We start from the raw sequence: 20646 nt of genomic DNA, 5'->3' as shown, positions 1-20646 counted from the left end.
GTTCTTTTGCAGGTTTAATACTGGGTGCATGTCTGAATACAGGCAGTGTTATTAAGTTCTGTTTTCTAATCCCGCTCTTTTCTGTTCTCTTCTCTTCAAGGAGGTGGTCTTGTCATGTATTGGGCAGGGTCCAATAGTTCATGTTCGGAGCCCACAGCTGGACTTTGGCAGAATCCCAGTTCTGACGGACATTACTAGAACCCTGCGCCTGTCAAACCAGTCACCTATTCCAGCTCACTTTACTGCTCGAATGGTACAAACAATTGCCAAAAAGGGCTCACCTCTCAACACACATACTGTACTAGCAGTATTAGGCAGGCATGAACATACTAAAAAGCAGTTCTTACTAAAATTTAAATTAAGATGAACAAAGCAACTTTAATTTTTTTCAGATCTCGTAGCAAGATGTTGCAGAGTCTGGGAGCATACAGTAATGAACTAAAAGCAACATCATCTAGTTTAAGTAGTGTATTTAATGCATACCTGTCCAGCCATCTACCCATTCACCAGCTAGATTTGTTTTATGAACCTTCTGCCTGTCTTCCCCTTCTCATGTGATTAACTAATTTTCAGTGTAACTGGATATGTAATTAATGAGTTAATAGGTTCAATACTATGTTAGCTCTTGAACTAATTGATTCCCCATTCAATTTCAGTCCAAAACCTGGAGAGTAAGCAATTTTCCTCAGAGTGGACTAATTTGCGCTATATAGGTGAGGTGATAGGTGAGGTGAAATAGTTGGAAAAATGATTGAGGAATTCTCAACGATTGTCCTGCTGTTTGTGGTGTTTGGGACATTTTATGCACAAACTGATCAATACAATACAATATCTACAGTTCAACTGTTTCCTTCTCTTACACCACACACAACTGACAACTAAAAGCCCTTCTCTTGCTGTGCATCGCTTTATCAGCATTGACACCCATGGGGAACATAGTTGTGACTGGAGCTATACCTCAATACTTCCTAAGCTGGCGGAGACACGACCGTGTGCGAACAGAAATTCACATACACAGGCAACAACGGTGTAACTGCAGTTGTGTGACCCTGTCTTCTCCTCTGAGGCAGTGTTGAGGGAAGGAGTTTCTCCTTGCACTCTCAAGCATCAATCGATGCAGATTCTCCTGGAATTACATTACATCTCGCTCAATAGGCTGGCAGAGAGTCACACAAAATTAACCACAACTCCATCCTTAACCCAACCCTAGGCATTTTTAAATTATTGAATAGAGTATCAAAAATATCTTGACAGCCAGAATATGTAATGTGAAGAATAGTGTCCAAGCACTGCAGTCGGGACATGAACATACTGATGTTTACATAGCAAACCCTTTATCTCACGAAATAACTGATTTTTTTTTTTTTTGGCTTTCTTTTCTGTCATCAGATATGAACAGATATACCGTGCTAGAAATAGAAATTGCATAACAGTATACACATGACGTGAACACCATTTTTTGTGCTCACTTTTAAAAGGGATTAGTTGTAAAATTCAGATTTTTTTTTTTTGCTGGCAACCAGAAACATGAACCACGTAATATTCACATTACAATATATTGATTTTGTTGTGCTGTATATTTGACAGGAAAACTCGCTGCAATACTAATTACAGCACCAATGCGGGGTTTATGCAGTTTGACATACTGTTGATAGTTGTATAGTGTACAGCACAGATTTGGATTCTAAACCCTTCTGACTCATTCAAATGCAATCAATTCTAATAAAGCTGTGGGATGCAGCAAGTTTGATGTGATTATTGAGATTCCAGTCGTCCTACTCTTCTCTCCAGGGAGTAGACCCCCTGCACTTTCTCCTCTTATGACGCTGCCCACCCCTTTACCGTGATCACCCCGGTATCGACCCAACCCAAGTTCACTTTCATTGGGTCCTTCACCCAATCATACAAATGCTGAGAAAGTCACCTTCGACTCCCAAAGTCACTTGCTGGTTAAGTGATGCCTGCTTGTGTGATGCTTTTTTCTTCAAATGTCCTGCTTTCACAGGCTTTTCTGTAATGAAGTGGCTTTAAACAGAGACATCAAAACAAAGTCTTTATATTTAATTTGTCCAATATTTTTTATTATTTTTAGTGCAGTCTGTACTTCAGTAAAGCAACACAAATGCCAATTGTAGTATTTGAGTGAAGACGTTTTCCCATTGACCGACAATCTACTGTGTTGTCCTCTAGGCCGTTAAAGAGCCCAAACTTTAAAGCATCTGTAAGAAGTTCATCGTCAAAATCCCAATTAAAAGTTTATGATCCAGCCATCAATCAACAACGAGATGCTATATAGAACATTGATTGTGATCTCGACTGCTTGGTCAGATATATATGCAGTACACACAGTACAGTGAAGGGCTATCTGCTTTGTTGAAAGCCTGTAGATGAACATTAGATTTACATCTGTTTTTTCATTACACTGGACTTAATTCAAATAAATGCAGTCGAACAATCCACAGAGCTGTAAAGTATTGGGTTCTTGCAGCAGTCCTTTTTTATGCTAACGTCACAGAGTGTAGATGTGAGACAAATAACATTTTTAAACTGTTAGTGTGTTATGGCTTTTGTATATTTTAAAACATATTTCAAGATAGGTTACACTCATCTTAACTTCTTATTTAATACTGTACATCTGTATATGATACTCTATCTATTATCCTACTCATAGTGGGAAGATATTCTATCCTATGTCTGGCAGGGAGCCACTGCTCTACTCCTGCCTTTAGGATCTCGTACTGCACTGACATGTTTATGCGATTATGCAGCTATATGATATGCACATCTATCTTTCAAGGTCTATCCATAGCATAGATCTCAATGGCTTGTGGAGGACAGTGAAACTGCCCCCACAAGGGAGATATTTTCATGCATCATATTTCAGTCATGGAAGTAGCTGCTTTTGGTGTTACTATTCAGCTGTTTCCACCCAGATCCAAAGGCAGAGATCCCACAGTAGCAAAAAACGTCTGTTTTCGTTTCCTCAGAGCCAAGGAAGGTCCTTTTGGCGTGTTGAGCCTAGTGAGGGGGAAGTGCCACCAGAGAGCCAGTTGGAGCTTCAGGTAGTAGCACACCTGAAGGACACGATCGGCTTCCAGGACAGGCTGGAAGTGTCCATCCAGGAGAGTCAAACACACATGGTCCCTCTGTCTGCCACAGGCACTGGCACCACAATTGTCAGTGACAGGCCTTTTACCCCAAGCCTTGACTTAGGAACACACTTCAGGTAGAATAAAAGATGTAACACTCATGAATCAAATTTTGACTTAATATCAATGAAATGGTGATTTAGAACTGAAAATTTAGTGTTCATCCTTGCTGTTCTATGTATGCCCTGTAAGCCATGGGTCATGCCAGTACCACTTCAAGCTGACCAACAATGGCCAAAGGATACACCGGTTGTATTGGGGGATTGATGGCTTCCTGCCCTATACAAAAACCCGCAAGGAAGACAACTTGTCTGGCCGAACCTTCCTGCCCTCCATATCCGATCCCAGGAAGAAAGATGTTCTAAGCCATGGATCTTTACTTTCCTTTAGCCGAGAGAAGCCAGTGTTCAGCCTCAGCCCTTCTCGAGTGGAGCTTTTCCCAGGCTGCTCTGTTGACATGGTGCTTACAGGATCTTCAGACTCCTCCAAGGTGAGACAGTTCGATTGAAGCCCCAAAAGTAACAAAATTTCATGAACGCTTTCAGTTTTTGTCCATTAAATTAGATTTATGTTGCAGTACATCTACAGTAGCAGTACCTATGTTATTGTCTTTTCAGGTTGTACGGGAGCGTCTGGTGTGCCATGGCATTGTGGGTCACCAGAGCTGTTATGAGCTCATCATGTCTGTAGATGTTACCTGCCGTTTTATTGCTCCTGTACTCAGCATTTCCTCCAAGCAGCTGAACTTCTACATAGAGATGGTTGGTTAAAGGATAATGAACAGTGCTCACTCCAGGATATTTTTATTTAATACATATGATATATTATAATATATACTGGAGTACTGTATATAGTGCCATAAGATTCCTGTTCCTGGATTAAATGCAGAAGCACTGTGTGTATATGTCTTACAGGTCCCAGGAAAGAGTCTAATGCCCCTATATGAGAAACTGATCTTGAAGAATGTGTCATCTCTGTCTCTATCTATGAAGCTCTCTCTTGTAGAGCCATTCTCTCTGTGTGAGGCCCCAGGAGCACATAGCTCTGCTACCACTAAGGTACACATGCTGTACTTGTCCTTTTTAGTTAACTCTTCTTTCTTGTTTTTTTCTGTATTTTTCTTTTCAATTTCCAGCAGGAAGAAACCTAAAGATTTAATTGTCACACAGATTTTGCTTAAATTGTTATCTAGTATTAGTCCTCATATTAAAAGAACCACCAATAAATTTAAGATGGTTATCAGTTTCCTATTTAGGTTTTGATGAATTTTAGTGGGGCCACCATTTGTTTACATTTGGATCACAGATTTTAATTTTAAAAAACGGTTACCCTCAAAACAGACAAAAAAAAACTTTCATAGTTTAAATGATTGATCCCTGTTGTAGCTGTACCTGTAGTGGTAGTGGTGGAGAGAAAAGCACATTTTCATCTGAAATGCAGGTAAGCACAGTGTAAAGTTACATAAAATGTTAATATTCAAGTGCACTAACAATTATTTAAAATTGGAACTAATTATTGATTTATCAGTAAATATACCCGATTACTGTCCTATCTTGCAAGTGATAGAGTAAATGCAGGAAATTAGGCTTTTTGGAAAGTCAGTGTAGGACTGAGTGTAGGACTGAATTGTTGGGTGTAATAAAAATGTGACCATATACTAAAGTTAAGCAAGTACTGTCCTAAACTTAGATTGTGCATTGAAACAACTTTAAATGTATATTGAGCTTGTGAATGTATCTCTTTGTGTGTGTGTGTGTGTGTGTGTGTGTGTGTGTGTGTGTCTTTCTCTCTCTCTCTCTCTCTCTCTCTCTCTCTCTCTATATATATATATATATATATATATATATATATATATATATATATATATATTTATATATATAATTAAGGTGGTATCAAGATAATCAACAGTAATATTACTCATAACATCCAAAAGTAAGGGCACCTTAGAACTGTTGGTGTTTTATTAACTAATACCAAGTTATGCTGAGTTCTGTATTATTGTCCATCTTCTCTGTAGTGGGCAAAATGTATGCACACATTAGAAGCTTCGCTTAATACATTCATCATAGTTTTCATCATATAATTGAGCCATTTTCTGTACAAAACATTTTGATGATTTGCACTCCACTAGATTATTATCTTTAAACTTACTCTGAGTTAGCCATGATAGAAGTTTAGGTCATATATTCCCATAATGCACATGTTTTCATTTCATCATAGCTCTAGCTTCCATTCTGTGAGTTGATTAAAATGCAGGATTGGAATCCACATTATAATGGCTTTCAAGCCCCTGGCAGGTCTCTGAATGAAGCTAAAGAGTGGCAGGATATTTTTTAATAAGCCTGGGTCCCATGGCAGGATTACAATAAACGTCTCATTAAACTGTGGGAAGGTTTTAAAACGGGTTGTGAACTTACACTTCAGGAGTCATCAGATAAAAACATGATTTAATGATTTTTAAAATAAAAAATTTGAAGAACCAGTCTTATATTCTGTTGATTAGTTTACCTACTAAGTCTATGATTCTAAATATTGCAGAGATGGTGTCACTCCTTCAGTACCTTTACGTTACATATTTTAACTAGTGTATTGTCTTTTTGTAGTCCATTGTTTTAGGTAATGGGAGGCAGGCTGAGTTTTGGATATGCTTTCATCCAGTTTACTGTCAAGATCGGGTGTCACGAGTTGTGGATGAGGTAAGAGTGATGTGATTTTTTGCAAATTTTCTAATGTAATGCTTTGCTTTTTCATCTGGGACTGTATTGTGTCTTTCTGAGCACACCATATTGTATCTTAGTGCATATGGCAGTGGTTCCCAACCTGGGTTTTAGGACTCCCATTGTATTCACTAGACATTTAAAGGGATAAAAAAGAAAAAAAAATCTGTTAAAAAAAATTCTCTAATTATAGCTTTTTTTAATTTTCACTTCTGCAGGCCTCTAAAGATCCACCAAATGTAATAATAATAGGAGTGATCTGAGAATGATCATTGTTCACTGGTCATAACCTTTGATTAGTGGTCATGAGTAAGCATTATTTAATTTAAAGTGCAAAAAGATTGGAAACCCTTGAAACCATTTCCTCCCGTGATGTTTTTTTTCCAGTTCCTTGAGTTCCACTACCAGGGACATCCACAACAAGACATGGTGGAGCTGCATGCTGAGGTCCACTTTCCCAACCTCCATTTCTCCTCCACCACAGTGGATTTTGGCTGTGTGCTCAACTGCACAGAAACTCATAGAGTAATCACAATCACCAACTGCTCCCCGCTGCCTGTGTCCTACCGCTGGGCTTTCCTGGAAGACCAGAAACACTGTACCATCAGGTATATTTACACTGAAAAGGTCCACACACTGTTATATCAGTTAAGATTTATACTTTTGTTTACAGTAAACCCCACACCTGTACTTTCATCTGAAAAGCTGAAAGTTTAATATGTTTAATATCTGTCAACTGGACAGAATATAGAGAGGCTAAGGAAGTGAAGGTAATGCAGTTCCAAACAGCATCATTGTAGGAGGAGGTCATTCAAATTGAGTGCCTCGTCAAGACAATGGATTGAGCTGAATATGAAAGTGATTTCAGAGGATATTTACATGCAACAAACCCATTAGTAGTATGTATATACTCTACGTAATGACTTAGCAAGTAGGGGTAATATTTGTTAATATTTATTTGATATTTGTAAATATTTCATCAAGCAACAGCAGTCAGAAAAGGTTAAGAAATTTGTGTAACTAAAAAGCCTCAAAGACACAGGATAAAGTAATTTCTTCTTACAGAAAAAAAGTGATGTACCTGGAGAGTGTATTTTTATTCCTGGAGATGACTGTCCAGATACATGACGTGATAAAACATTATGAAACTTCTAGCAAAGCTACATAGCCATTTGTTAACAGAAAATCTTCCACTCTCTCAATTATAGAATGTTAAGTATGAGGTTAAAGATAACCAAGTCAGGGTGAGAGAATCGGACAAAGATGTATTACAACATTTGATCACAAATTAAGGTTTGTGTTAGACCTGCTGGAATACCATGATTCATGTGTCATGGCTTGTTTTGTTATGCTATAGAACAAAAATATTATGAAAAGTAAGATCCTGAATAGACAAAATTCAGGGACAAGAAAAGAATGGATCTCAGCCATATATTAAAACTGTCATCTGGAATAAGTTAGTGCTTTAGCTTTACATTAAACCCTCTGAGTTGAAAGCCAAATCCATTATAAATTCTCTGTGGAAGACAAATCTACTGATTTTGAACTTTACAAATGTTGCAACATGCCTCTCTCAAGCTTTTTCTTTAGCTCCCCTCCCTTGCAATGGACTGTGAATATTGTAGTAGTCTGTCTCGCCATGGCCTTGAACCAACTAACGCCTACTAACTAACGTATAACTCTACAAGATTTATCACCCTCCACTGTCTATTTCCCTTCCCCCTCTTTCCTCTATTGGTGTTATTCCGTTTTGCCCGTCTCCTTGTACTCATCTCGGGGTTTTTACATTGCGTATTTATCTGTTTTTTTTCATTTTCCTTCTCTGTCTCCTCCGGCTCCACTGCTTCTTCTGCCTGTGATTCTGCTCTTTACCTAATCCTTATCAACCTTCTCTTCTCTTCTTTCTTCACCCTTTCCCTCTTAGATTGTGACCTCTCTTAACAATCTGTCTCATAAGCCATCTTGCTAATTAAATGGAGTGGAGACCTCACTCTGCGCACACACTCTCTCTAAAGTCCCTCTTTCAAAACCTGCACTATCTAGCCATGTTCAGCTAATTACATCCCTATCAGTAATTACACCACAGCCCTTGGAGAGGGAATTTTCAATAGAGCTAACTCTTTTGAGTCCATCTATCCCAATGATAGACAGAGGCAGTACAATACATTTAAATATTGCAACTTCTCAATTTTTAGGACTCTGTCAGCAAGAATTAAACTAGAAAGCTTATGCTCATTCCACCTTTTTTATTTGCACTGTAGGTACTTGTATGCATGATGGGCTATATTACCGGACAACTGAATGACTGACTGATCACTTACAACTAAAACTACCACGTGCTTTTGAGGATGTTGAGTTTAAATCAAGACGTACAGAGATACTGAAGCAATTACGAAATAAAGATTCTTGAGTAACTTTCCAGGGTCATGTGTTCCCCCCTTCCACAACTTTGAACTCACCCAATCTAATTGAGACCGCGAGGTCGGACTTATTTAACGTTTACAAAAGTTGGCTCCAGAGTGTAAGCTTTGCAAACAACAGTTTGCATATCACAGCTCAACAACCAACATGGAATATCATCTAAAAATGGTAGGCTAACTTGTCTGTGTTAGGATACTCCATCAACTTTCATGTTTAATGCTTAGGGCTTTGAGCTTAAATTCCTCAATAGTTCTTGTGCTGGGATCACCAGTTGATATATGAATGAATACGAATATTGGCGGGTGCACGCAGGTCGGCTCTGAGTCTGTTGTTATCATGTGAGTATAAAATAATTAGGTTAAAATGATTTAATATTCTGCTAATTCTAGCTTTTTATATTTATTTATAATTCATTTAGCCTAATAAGGCATTCAGTGCACTGATGCCGATTTAGTTAATCTAGAGATATTATGTAGATTTCTTTTTCCTCACGAACAAACGATTGGCTGAAGAGTAGGATTGATTTCAGTCAACCAAGATTTTCCTTGCTCATTTGTGATTCCCAAAGCCAGACTTCAGGCAAGCCTGTCCCTTAAAACACCATTCATCATTGATTGACCATACAACAGTGCCCCCTGCTGGTTGCATTCATAAGCTGACACACCAGTACCGTGGCATTCTTGGCCATTTTGACAAGCATGTGTATACACTTGAATGTTGCCTTATATGCACAACCTGAAGCTCTTTTACACACACACACACACACACACACACACACACACACACACACACACACACACACACACACACACACACACACACACACACACACACACACACACACACACACACACACACACACACACACACACACACCGACACCCTATGGTAATAACCTAGCCAGTGTTTAGTGATTTAATATAGAACTTGTCCAGTTCAGCTTTGAGATGGCTTCACTTACTAAATCTCTTTCATTCTCTTCAGGTTTATTCAGCACTTCACTGCAATCTATCCTGACCTGTTTCCTGCTGCTTGCTTATTAAAATTCCTCTTAATTATAGAACACTCTGTTTAATTAACTTGATGGATGCACCCAGTCTGATCCCACAGGGAAGGAGAGAGTAGAATAGAGAGAGAAAATGAGAGTCAGAGTTCTTTGTGGTGTGGGTGCTAAAAATCTTCTTCTTCACTTGGGTTTTACAATATGTGTTAATGACATATTGGATATTCAATAGATTGTAATATAACTTACTCTGGGTTGCATTTTCTATATAGATATCTCATGGCCATTTGAGGCTTTCATTTGACTATTTTCAAGAAACTAGAGCACAGCCTCTTCTTATTGTTAGGATTTTTCCAATGTTCGATCTGCAGTACTGCATGTCTCATTATACAGTTTTGCTTTCATTGTTAGGAAAATAATTATTTAACGTCAGTGATGTTTCATTATTCTTTCACCGTCATAGAGAGACAGAGATGCAAGAGGAAGAGGAAGAGAAAAATCTGGAAAATAAAAATGAAGAAGGGAGGCATTCCTCAAGAACACCTTCTCCTGCCTTTCCAGTTCCTCTTAGCCCCAGGCTTGGTGCATATGAACAGAACGGCACACAGTGCCCTGTACGTCTTGAAGAGGTAGGCAAATGCTTCAAATGGGAAGAGATAGAGGTTTCCCTGAGATTTCCACTTTGTCAGGGGATGGAGTGAGCAAGTACCAGCAGTTAATGGGCAAGTTATTCCCTGTCTGTGTGCTGCATGCAGTTAGAGACACATGCACATGCCACACCCATTCACATACACACATTTTTTCATTATAAACCTCAGTGTGGTGATTCCCTTCTTTGCTTTCAGTGTGCAAAATATCTTTCTACTTTTTCATGCATTGATGTAATAGAGTGCTGAGAATCTTTCAAAAGTTCCCTGGTTTATAACTTATAATATTTATGATGTTTCCCTTACTAAAGTGATCCTAGAACACTTAGTGCAAATCTTTGTATATGTAATTCAATTAGGGCTGCAACTATGATTATTTTCTTTATTGATTAATCAATCAAAGGAAATCTGCTTTCTTGCCAAGATTTAGATGAGAAGATGAATACCAGTTACATATCTGTCAATTAAATATGAAGCTGGACCCTGGGTATAGTTAGCTTAATTTAGCATAAAGACTGGAAGCAGGGCAAAATCTGTCCACAAAAGAAAAAAATCTGCCTACCTGAACCTCTATATTTTACGAATTAACATGTTATACCCTGTTTTTTTATGCTGTGCAAAATCCAAATTGTTAAAACATCAAGTTATACTTTTATGTTGTGGGTGGTTGAATGCTGGAACAATTTCTTGGCAATCTCATAGTGACATCAAGACTTGGCCAGGAAATCCAGGAAGTAGTCCAGCAATTTATCCTCTGTAAAACCACAGTTTGTCATTTTAACACTTTAATCTATGTACTTAAGGATATGAGAGTAGTATTAACCTTCTCATCTAACTTATGACACACGGGCAAATAAGCACATGTCCCAAAATGTCCAACCATTACTTTAATGGGAATATGACAGCGGCACATCCGAAGAATCAGTAAAAAATTAGAATTAATCCTGTAAGTTATAACGGTTCTCTTTTTATGTCTGCAGGTATTTGATGTCTTGCCGATGTATGGTCATTTGCAACCTGGGGACAAGCAGCTAGTCACATTCTCTTTCTACGGCCATGAACACATCAGCAGGGAGGTGGTAGCTCAGTGCCTTGTAGAGGAGGGGCCTATATATGAAATCAAACTCAGAGGAGAAGCATCAGTAATCAGCTACAGCCTTGACTTCACCCATGTCAACTTTGGTCTGCAGGTACGTATACAAGGCTCCTTTACTCTGAGTTTAATTCTCAGTTCTTTATCCCAACAAGCTCTACCAGTCAAATAGTTATGTTTCATTTAAGTGTGTACAGATTTTTGAGGCTAGGACAAGGGCCATGACTGGAGTTAGAGAGTGCTGTTAATGGCAAAAGAGGCAGAATTTACTGCTGCTTGGTTGGCTGTCAGGGCAAAACTCCTTTGCTATATTTTAAAATTCTCTCCATTATTTTGTGTCAATTTGCCTCCTAGATGTCTTGTTATCCTGCTTTTCTCGTCCTTGTTCTTCCTTTGCCATCTGTTTGCTCACCCATGTGTGACACATGATATTTCTTGACAAAACTAATTAGATTTTTGCCAAATTTGGAGGAATGATGCATTCTGCCATTTTCAAAATGGGGAGGAGAGTGTGACAGATTTGTTTGTGACTGTGGTTGATAATGTGTTTGCTGCATTTGTTTAGTTTGTTTGCTGATAATTTGCTTTTGTTCACTGTTAGTGTTTTGACTAACAAACCAAATTTTACTATTCCCCATTACACTTTTTTCTATTATCACAGAATCTAATGCTGAGGGGCAAATTTTAGGATAAGTGCTTGCACGTTATTAAGATACACATTATTTAAAGACATAATATCTACGACTGAGAGTGGCATCAAATGTTGTTTTACATGCATTTTCACACTGAAAAGACTGGTGAGAGGAATCATATTAAAATTTTTAATGTCAATGTGTAGTTTTTCACAGATTGGGTTTTTTCACTTCAACTCCCTCTTTAAGTGCGATATGAAAGCAATCTAGACCAGTTATCATTGATATTAAAAACAAGGACATATTGATTTTGATTAAATTGAAATGAGCGATTCAGCAGAACATTTCTCTGAACTTCCTGTCTGTTCAGCATTATTCTCTCTTGCTTTTTTCTCTGGCTTTCTCCTTCTATTGCTCTCTGCGTTGTTCTCTTTTATACCAAGATTAGATTTTTGCCTAATAGTTACAAAGTCCTGAAACAACCCCCCTTTTAGATGCACAAGTGGCCAATTTTGAACTGTTCAGGAGTTTGAGCAACATTTTTGTATCACTTTTCTTTGCTATCTCTACCTATCGCTGTCTGTCTCTTACTTTCTCACTTTTAACTCTCAAATAAGTTTGTTTGTGCTCAGATCAACTACTGCCACCTTATTGTCTTGATAAGGTTATTACCATAAACCGTAAGGTGTAAAAGGAGGCAAACATCATATATGTATGTAAACTGATTGTTTACAGTACCAACATTACAAGGCACACACTACACCTAAAACACTGGGTGGAGTAGTTTTTCCAAAACTCTCTGTTTGCCAAACTAATTAACATTATCTTCGATGAGTATAAGGGTACTGACAATTTAAAAAGCAACAGTGAACAGTGTTGCCTCGCACCTCTCAGTCTCCCTCTTTTTCTTCCAGCCTTTTGATCATGTAGGGGAAGCTACGGGAACCTTAAGGAATACTGGCAAGGTGGGCTTCCAATTCAGCATCATACACCCTCAAAAAGAAGAGGAGGAGGATGAGACCGATGAGGAGGCAGGGGGACAGAGGAAGGCCCTGGAAGAGGAAGAACAGCAGCCAGATGCAAGGCAGCAAAAAGACAATGGGCAACATGCGGAGGGGCAGAAGGTCAGACCTGGCCAGCCCCTTGTCATCCCCACTTTGGTGAGATTATCTTTGACCAATTTCAGATATGGAGGGTTCATTTATTATGTATGGTGGGTTTTTACCTGTTAATGTGTGTGTGTGTGTGTGTGTGTGCGTGTGTGTGTGTGTGTGTGTGTGTGTGTGTGTGTCAGGGTTACGTTGATGCCGGTGCGGAGCAATGTCTACGTGTGCTCTACCTCCCCGGTACCCCTGAGGTATTTGAGAAGAAGCTTCAGCTGCAGGTGGCTTTCCTACAACCTCAGGACATCACTGTGACTGGAGAGGGAGTGTTCCCAAGGATCAACCTGAACTTGCCACGAAACCTGTGTATGTATAGACATGCACTCATACACACAGATATGATTGCATACTTACTCAACAAGCCAAATTATGAAAATTTACAAGGAAATATGCAAGTTTTATTTTTATTAAGTTTTTATTGAATTAAGTTTTTATTCTATTACTATGCTTCTCTTTTAACCAAAATCACAAAGTGTAACTGCAACAGCCTACAAAGTACTAAACTGTATATTCTTACTGTCGCCCAAATGCAAATTATGATTTCATGTTGAACAATGTGAACAATGTCAAGAATTTTTCACCATGCACTGGAATGAAAAAATTTGTCAAACTCATAGCATTAAACAGAATGTGCTTTCCATGCAATGTAATAGTTTATTGAACCCCATAAGGAAATTGTGAGAGAACAGAGCCAGCTACAGAACAGAGCTGTTCATAGTTCAATGTTTTGCTTTCTTACACCTTTTATATTAGAATCCACTGAGCCCAAATTGATGGGCAGGTCTAACTCATAATCACATCTCCATGCTAACAAATACTGAGACACAAACTCTCAATATTTTTATGTCGGATCTGGTGTGACACTATGATTCCATACAGCCGGGGAGTGCTACAGTGATGTGGTGCAGCAGGCCAGAACAGCTTTGGAGGCAAATGGAGTCAAAGAGGAGCTTATGAATGGAATTGCTTCTGGTGGAGGACCAACAACAGAAGTCAGCTGCACACTCACAGTCAGTGACTAAAATAAACAACACTGATGTAATGCAGTGAAAACCCTGTATTTTCCAAAATCTTGTTTTTTAAGATCAAGAAAATTCATCTTAAATTTTGATTTGTAAGCATGTTCTTATAAAATATTGAGTTTTTGAATTAATATTGTGGCCATGCAGGTTACTAATAAGTATTTGTAGTGAAAACTACAGATTTTTTCATTCAAGTACTTACAAGGAAAATAAGTGATTTTCACGGATTTAACAATAATGTCAATAACACAATATAAAGTTTGTTCTAAACAGCATCTTAGTACTAAACTGTTGTTTATTATAGTTTTTCATGTTTTTCATCTTCATTAAAAGATTTTTCTGTATATATAGTACAGTATATGAATATAAATTATAAAATATAAATTATTTGAGCTAATGTGGTCAGCATATATAGTATGCTGCACATTTTAAGGGAAAAGAATGGCAAACTGGTTTATAAAAGGTTTTGTTTGAGTATCCATTATAACATTCACAAATCTCAAGTCATAATTACACTGTGAACAGTCAAAATGATAATTCAAGACATCTGCGGTTACAATTTGACTAGAACAATATATTAAATATATCTCCAATAGTATTTTTATTAGAGAAAAAATCTATAATGATACATAAGATATCGGCAATTCATTTTTTACTTGTCAAAACATTAAGATATCTCAAATTTACATTTCGTCAAATTTATTTACTCTACATAGCTCGAAATTACAATTTTTGCGACAAAGGGCTTTACAATCTTCATACAACAGCATACAATGTATAAATCAACCCTCAGAACAGAAAGGACCCCCCCCCCCCCAAAAAAAAAAAAAACTAACAAAAAAACTGACTTTTAAATGGGGGAACAAAGAAGAGGGATCCATCTTCTGGAATGGACCAGTAGAATAAAGTTACCCTGCTGCTAAGGTGCACGGTGTCTCCAAGTAAAGGTCCTATGTGCATCATTTGAACACTTTAATTCCCTACAAGATATCTTAACTAACATTTATGATATCTAAAGCTCAAATATGACTTACCAATAGTTGTAACAGTTGATATATACTGTATAACAAAGTAAAAGATTGAGGTATCTGTAGGTTTAATTAATTGTAGTGAAAATTCCTCTTTTAGGATATCAATAAAAAAGGTTAAAAATATTCCGAAGGCAGTTTTGACCAGACAGAACTGGGATATCTTCAGCTGTTTTTCTGACTAATGGGTATATATGCTGTATTTATATGCCTATTCAGTTATCATTCTGATTGTTCATTTGTTGTTAAAGATATCAAAACCTTTCGTGTAATTTTCCCGTCTTAACTGCACCAGTGGTTGTCAAAATTATTGATGTGGGCAATGGATCATTCTGAATCTGCAAACCTCAAAGATCTCTACCACAAATACCTGGATTATGAGATCTTCCAAGGTCATGGACTTTTTTCAAGCAGCCAGTTCTGCTTTACAAGACCAGTATCCAACTTTTGAGTGTTTATTTAGCCCTTCTTCTGTCTCCCTCTCCCTTTCTCTTTTCCCTTTTTGGCATGCTGCCTCTAGTATGAAGAGCTGCTTCACATGGAGATTGAGAGAGCATTGGTCAAAGAGAATGCTCTTGCTGTGACTGGTAGCTTGCTGGAGCACAGCGACACAGAAGGTTCCTTCAGAAAGTGGTACAAACTTAGCAAGTATGTATAAACACACACACACAAACACACACACACACACACACACACACACACACACACACACACACACACACACACACACACACACACACACACACACACACACACACACATTTTGGTTTAACAGATGGCCCAGTCATTTGACTGAAGTAAGAACTGTGTGAAATTGTGTTGTGGAATTCAAAGTGGCTTGGTTAATATCTGGCGGGGTATATTTTTGTTCTGTGTCACTGGCAAATTGGTGGATGTCATGGTGTGCAGTAGCTGTTTTCTCTCGTAGCATATTGTGATCAATTGTTCCACAGATGTATACTACAAATTCTGACATACTGTATATAGTAAAATAGTCAGGTTGATGTTCAAGGAACTGTGTATCTGAAATAAATAAAAATAACACTTCACACATGTAAAAGCAAAACTGTAATATTTTGATTAGTTTTAAATCATGATTAGCCTGAAACTATAAATTTCAATTACATTGTTTTGTAAAATGCTAGGACAATGTCATCTTAACAACTTGAAACAATTATATTGAATCTCAGCAAATGATAATACTGAAGTACTGCCAAGCCTTGTTTCAGTTAACAAACTTACGTGTGAAGTGGATGTTGCTTGTTATTGAGGTCTTATTTATCTCCCCACCCCTACCTCTTTCCAATCCCCCAGGTTCCTGCTCCCAGAGTACATTCTGGATTTTGGTTATGTAATTCCTGGCAAAGTCCTCAGTCATACTGTAAATGTCACCAATATTGGATCAGTACCTGTGTCCTTCCTTGCAAATCGCAAACCTCTTAGTGGCACAGGTAACACAATAAATTACTTAAGTTCATGTAGCATTTTTAGTTCTTTGTCTTTGTCTCTTATTAAATGTGATATCTCAGGATTACTGTATGACAATTATGCAGAAACTTGTGTAATGATGCCCCAGGTATTTATAAATCAGAAGTGATTGTGCCTTATGGGACGCAAATACACAGGAACTACAAATATATAAACAAACATTTAGCTAGTGTCATTTGTATTTGTACAAGCATGCACATAAATAATCTGGGAAATAGAATGGCCCAACTTTTCAGGAAATTATATTTTTGGTTATGCTGAAGAGATTCATTTACAGATTTATATTGTTGCTCATAGATTGAGTCCCATGTGGGTAAATTTTCAGTATTGTACTTCTCCTTTGATATTAACTTGTGCATTTTCACTAGCATTCACAGTTTTATTTTATAATTCTTCTCATTGTTCTACACTATACAACATTTCATTTTTTTAATACAATGCATAAAAAAAAAAAAATTGTTATGATTGTGTTGTTGTTCCTTCAAAGGTTTCAGTGCCGAATTTGAAAGAGTGAAAAACCTGCCCTGTGGCATGACACAGACTTTCACAGTTAAGTTTGATCCTCAAGGAACCAAACTGCAGATGGGGGACATATGTGTTGTGATGCCAATACAGGTACATGTGGGCATACACAGACATGTACATGTGCACAAACATTGTCATTATTTCTCATTCAATTTAAATTTTTGGTAATCAGTATCATTGTGACCTTGTTCTAAAGATGATTGTTTTTGGGTTCACAGGTCGCAGGTGGCCCAATGGTGCCGGTGCGGCTGTGTGCAGTGGTGACCATGCCGGCCATCACTGTTTCAACAGACATATTGCAGTTTGACACTGTACAGTGTGGCATGTGTCAGGTAATAGAGTATGGTAAAATTGGATACTGCTACAAAATACTAGTATGTAGCCCTACAAAGTTTTCTTATTGTGTTCTATGACTGAATGAAGATGCTGTGTTGAACAGTTGTATAATTACATAATCTGTACTAAAATTGGATAATTACACAAATTCAAAACAAATTACTTTACTGCCCATTTTATTTCACTTTTTGTTATCAACATGCAGTATAAGGAGAAGAGGAAAGTAGGTGAAAGTACAAATGCTGTATATAGCTTAAAAGTACTGAGTGTGTGCAAGGCACACTAATGAGGATCATGAGATGATGAGTGAATGATGAGAGACCAGTATGCTGCCTTGCTGTGGTGACATGTTGCGATTGTTTACTTCAAAAACAGGTTAAGTTTATTATTTTCGAAGGACTTTTCTAACAAAGCTTATATGCTGGAAGAACTTAAACTTTGTTGTTGTTATATGTAATGTGGTTAAAACTTTAGTTTAAAACTAGAATGAATGATTTCATGCTGAAGTAGCAATAATGCCATGTATACTGAAACTAAACCTATTCTTAGCAGACATGAGAGTGAACTCAGGCTATTGTTAAAAACCTCATAAATCTTATGTTTTATAACCTTCTCCATCAGATGCAAACAGTACAGCTGTTGAATCATGAGTCTGTGCCATGCCACTGGAGCATAACTGAGGATGTGAAGCCTTTCAAAAAGGTACGATAATTGCCATTGAAATTTCAGTGAACAATTTCAAATAATTTTGTAAATCTTGTCCACGCAACAAAATCAATGTCAGCATGGCATACATAAAGCACATACATACATAAAGACAGATACAGACATAAATGCAGCAGGGTGAGACCTACTGTATATCTTTATTTGCTTTCACTCAGGTAGATAAGTTACTGCCACTTTACCAGCGGAAAAAAGCCTTGCAGGAGCAGCGACCACCTCCAGTGGTGTTTGAGATGATTCCCACCTCTGGAATGCTGACCCCTGGTGAACGAGTCAATGTCCAGATAAAGTTCAGCCCTGCTGAGGGGGTAAGGAGTTTAACTGATTTCAGAGATCGACACAATGCAAAGCAGAGCATCATCACATTATGTGAGTTACTGCTTTTATGAAATGATGGAAACATCTTGTGTAAAACAGTTTTACAAAATAAAGACAGTGAGCTACTGTATATATCTTTGCAGAATGCTTACAACAGACAGCTGGTGGTCCATGTGGCTGAGAGCACCCAGCAGGTGTTCATTAAAGCCCAGGGTCAGGGTGAGGAGCCACAACTTGAGTTCTTGCCGTCAGTGCTGGAGCTGGTGCCTTGCCTGCCTCTCAGCACTGAGGTTGAAGCTGAGGTCACAGTCAGAAACCCCTGCTCTTTTCCCATTGAGTTCTACTCTCTGGAGTTCGACACACAGTATCTCGAGGAAGAAAAGGTAGTTCTGGCTGAAAGGATGAAAGCAAGAAACAAGACCACAAAGAAGACTGGAATCTGTAATCCTAAATGTATATAAGGTTTTACGATGACCTTTCTGTTCTCATTAAAAGTATACTGCAGGATTGCAGGGTCTTTCTCTTGTAAAGCTCACACTTCCCATTAACCAGAATGTTATGAACCATTAATCCACCAGGGGGGAGTAAAGCCATCAGTGCAGATCAAGAAATCTTGCCCAATCTAAACATGGACAAATAAATGCATTTGTACAATGCCATCATCAATTCCCATGTTTAAACCATATATTACAACCATATCCCTTTTTGTTCTTTTGTTTTGTATCATTTTGTACCTGTAAATGATAAAAATTACATTGCATCATGTGTTAATATATCTTTCCAGTGTTTTGGCCTTTTATTCATCCTTTGAAATGACCATAGAGGAGGTCTAAAAGCATTGCAACAATACAATCTTAGGATCCCATCTTAACAAAATTCCATGAGTTCATTGCATGTGTTTATGTATGTATCATTTATATGTTTAAGGTGTGAGACTGTAAAATGATAATTGCAAAAGATTTTAGTTTTAGGTCATATATTAGCCACAATATTTTACCTAATCTTTCATTTCACTTGTTCCCTCTTGGAGAAAACAAAGGATGAGCTGCCCTTAAAAAGTAACACAATTTCCTTACCAGCCTCCCCTCTTTTCTTATCTCCTCACGTGGCCCCTCGTGTATTTATAAACTCTTAATTTTCAGCATTTTAATTTTCTTCTCTCTGTGTCTCTTGGTTTTTTTTCCTCTCCTGGTTTCTCTCTCCCGTCTCTTACATCCTTGCATGCAGATCCTGCGTCTGATGCAAGGTTATGATGAGAACAACATAGTGCTGCTTCCCCCCAGGGTCCCTCGAGAAAGTCTTCCCACAGAACTGCTTGACTACTACAAGGAGTATTGCTCCCAGCTGAAAGACAATGGTAGCTTCAGGCACTCGAAGACACTCATGTTCATCTACAAGCATTAAAAGCATATACCTGCATATTCTATCAGTGCATTCCTGTTTTACTCTAATCTACCTGTGTGCACCAGAGCTGAAGGCAGGATTGGATAAAGAAAAAGTTGAGAAGGATGACACACAGGAAGAAGAGAAGAGGTCAAATCATAATGATGCCCACCCACTAGACAGGAAAGATGAAGAAATACACACTAACACTGTGAAACCAGCTGAATTATGTGAGTACAACCCTTTCAGAAGCAGAACTCAGCATGCTAATGAAAGTAGCCTGACGTGAGGAAAGTGAAATTCACTGTAATTTACTTAACATAAGATTAACTTCAGTTTAAATTTTAAATGTATTGTCCCCAAAGAGAACTTTAAAATCATGGCTTTCTCTAAAATTCTTTGTTCATTTCCGTAGTTTCAGGGATGACCAGAGAGGTAAGCAGTGGGAGACTGGGACAGCTAGAAATGACCCCTATCTCCAGAGCAATGGCCCGCCACATGTGTATTGTCTTGTCACCTGAGGGTTTGGCTGCATGCAACCTCAGAGGGATTGCTATTATTGTGTATGGAGCCCCACTGACAGGTGAAAACAATAGATTTTCCATTGAGATAAGTAAAATGAAGACTTAATAAAACGTGAACTGCTATAGTCAGTTAGCTGGATATGATTAGTATGTATGCATAAAATTGTCTGTATATCCTGTTTCTCCACTTTTTCCAGGTAAGAGCAGCACAGCGGCTGCTCTGGCTCATCACTATGGGGGAGCATGTCTGAGTGTTGATGCTGTGATTACAGATGTGCTGATACATGGCACTTCACCTGTTAGCCTGACGGCAAGACAACTCTATGATTGTGCTGCTGCCAAGTACACTGAGAAGGAGGCGGAGGGGGGTAAGCATAATATACTATGCTTACAGTGCATTTTTTTTTTTTTTTTTTTTTTTAATCATTTTTCATTTTTGGGAGTTGGAGTAGCCTAGAAGTTACAGAATTGGCT

At 38.0% G+C, this 20646-nt stretch overlaps 1 protein-coding gene across 1 annotated transcript in view; it reads left to right on the top strand.

The window, feature by feature from the left end:
* hydin (HYDIN axonemal central pair apparatus protein) overlaps positions 1 to 20646 on the top strand; it is a 71859-nt gene that overhangs the window by 21887 nt on the left and 29326 nt on the right. The window contains exons 14-36 of the mRNA XM_040132204.1: positions 101 to 253; positions 2988 to 3226; positions 3342 to 3639; positions 3767 to 3910; positions 4064 to 4207; positions 5753 to 5845; positions 6254 to 6474; positions 9862 to 9919; positions 10918 to 11127; positions 12577 to 12822; positions 12957 to 13131; positions 13705 to 13835; positions 15396 to 15523; positions 16190 to 16326; positions 16851 to 16978; positions 17107 to 17220; positions 17846 to 17926; positions 18106 to 18255; positions 18409 to 18648; positions 19493 to 19622; positions 19735 to 19878; positions 20064 to 20231; positions 20370 to 20540. Coding sequence (XP_039988138.1) covers positions 101 to 253; positions 2988 to 3226; positions 3342 to 3639; positions 3767 to 3910; positions 4064 to 4207; positions 5753 to 5845; positions 6254 to 6474; positions 9862 to 9919; positions 10918 to 11127; positions 12577 to 12822; positions 12957 to 13131; positions 13705 to 13835; positions 15396 to 15523; positions 16190 to 16326; positions 16851 to 16978; positions 17107 to 17220; positions 17846 to 17926; positions 18106 to 18255; positions 18409 to 18648; positions 19493 to 19622; positions 19735 to 19878; positions 20064 to 20231; positions 20370 to 20540 — 3703 coding nt within the window. The remainder of the gene's footprint in view (positions 1 to 100; positions 254 to 2987; positions 3227 to 3341; positions 3640 to 3766; positions 3911 to 4063; positions 4208 to 5752; positions 5846 to 6253; positions 6475 to 9861; positions 9920 to 10917; positions 11128 to 12576; positions 12823 to 12956; positions 13132 to 13704; positions 13836 to 15395; positions 15524 to 16189; positions 16327 to 16850; positions 16979 to 17106; positions 17221 to 17845; positions 17927 to 18105; positions 18256 to 18408; positions 18649 to 19492; positions 19623 to 19734; positions 19879 to 20063; positions 20232 to 20369; positions 20541 to 20646) is intronic.

Source organism: Xiphias gladius, chromosome 8 (assembly GCF_016859285.1).
Source record: "Xiphias gladius isolate SHS-SW01 ecotype Sanya breed wild chromosome 8, ASM1685928v1, whole genome shotgun sequence".
NCBI classification, from domain to species: Eukaryota; Metazoa; Chordata; class Actinopteri; order Istiophoriformes; family Xiphiidae; genus Xiphias; species Xiphias gladius.
This window is presented reverse-complemented; position numbering and strand designations above follow the sequence as displayed.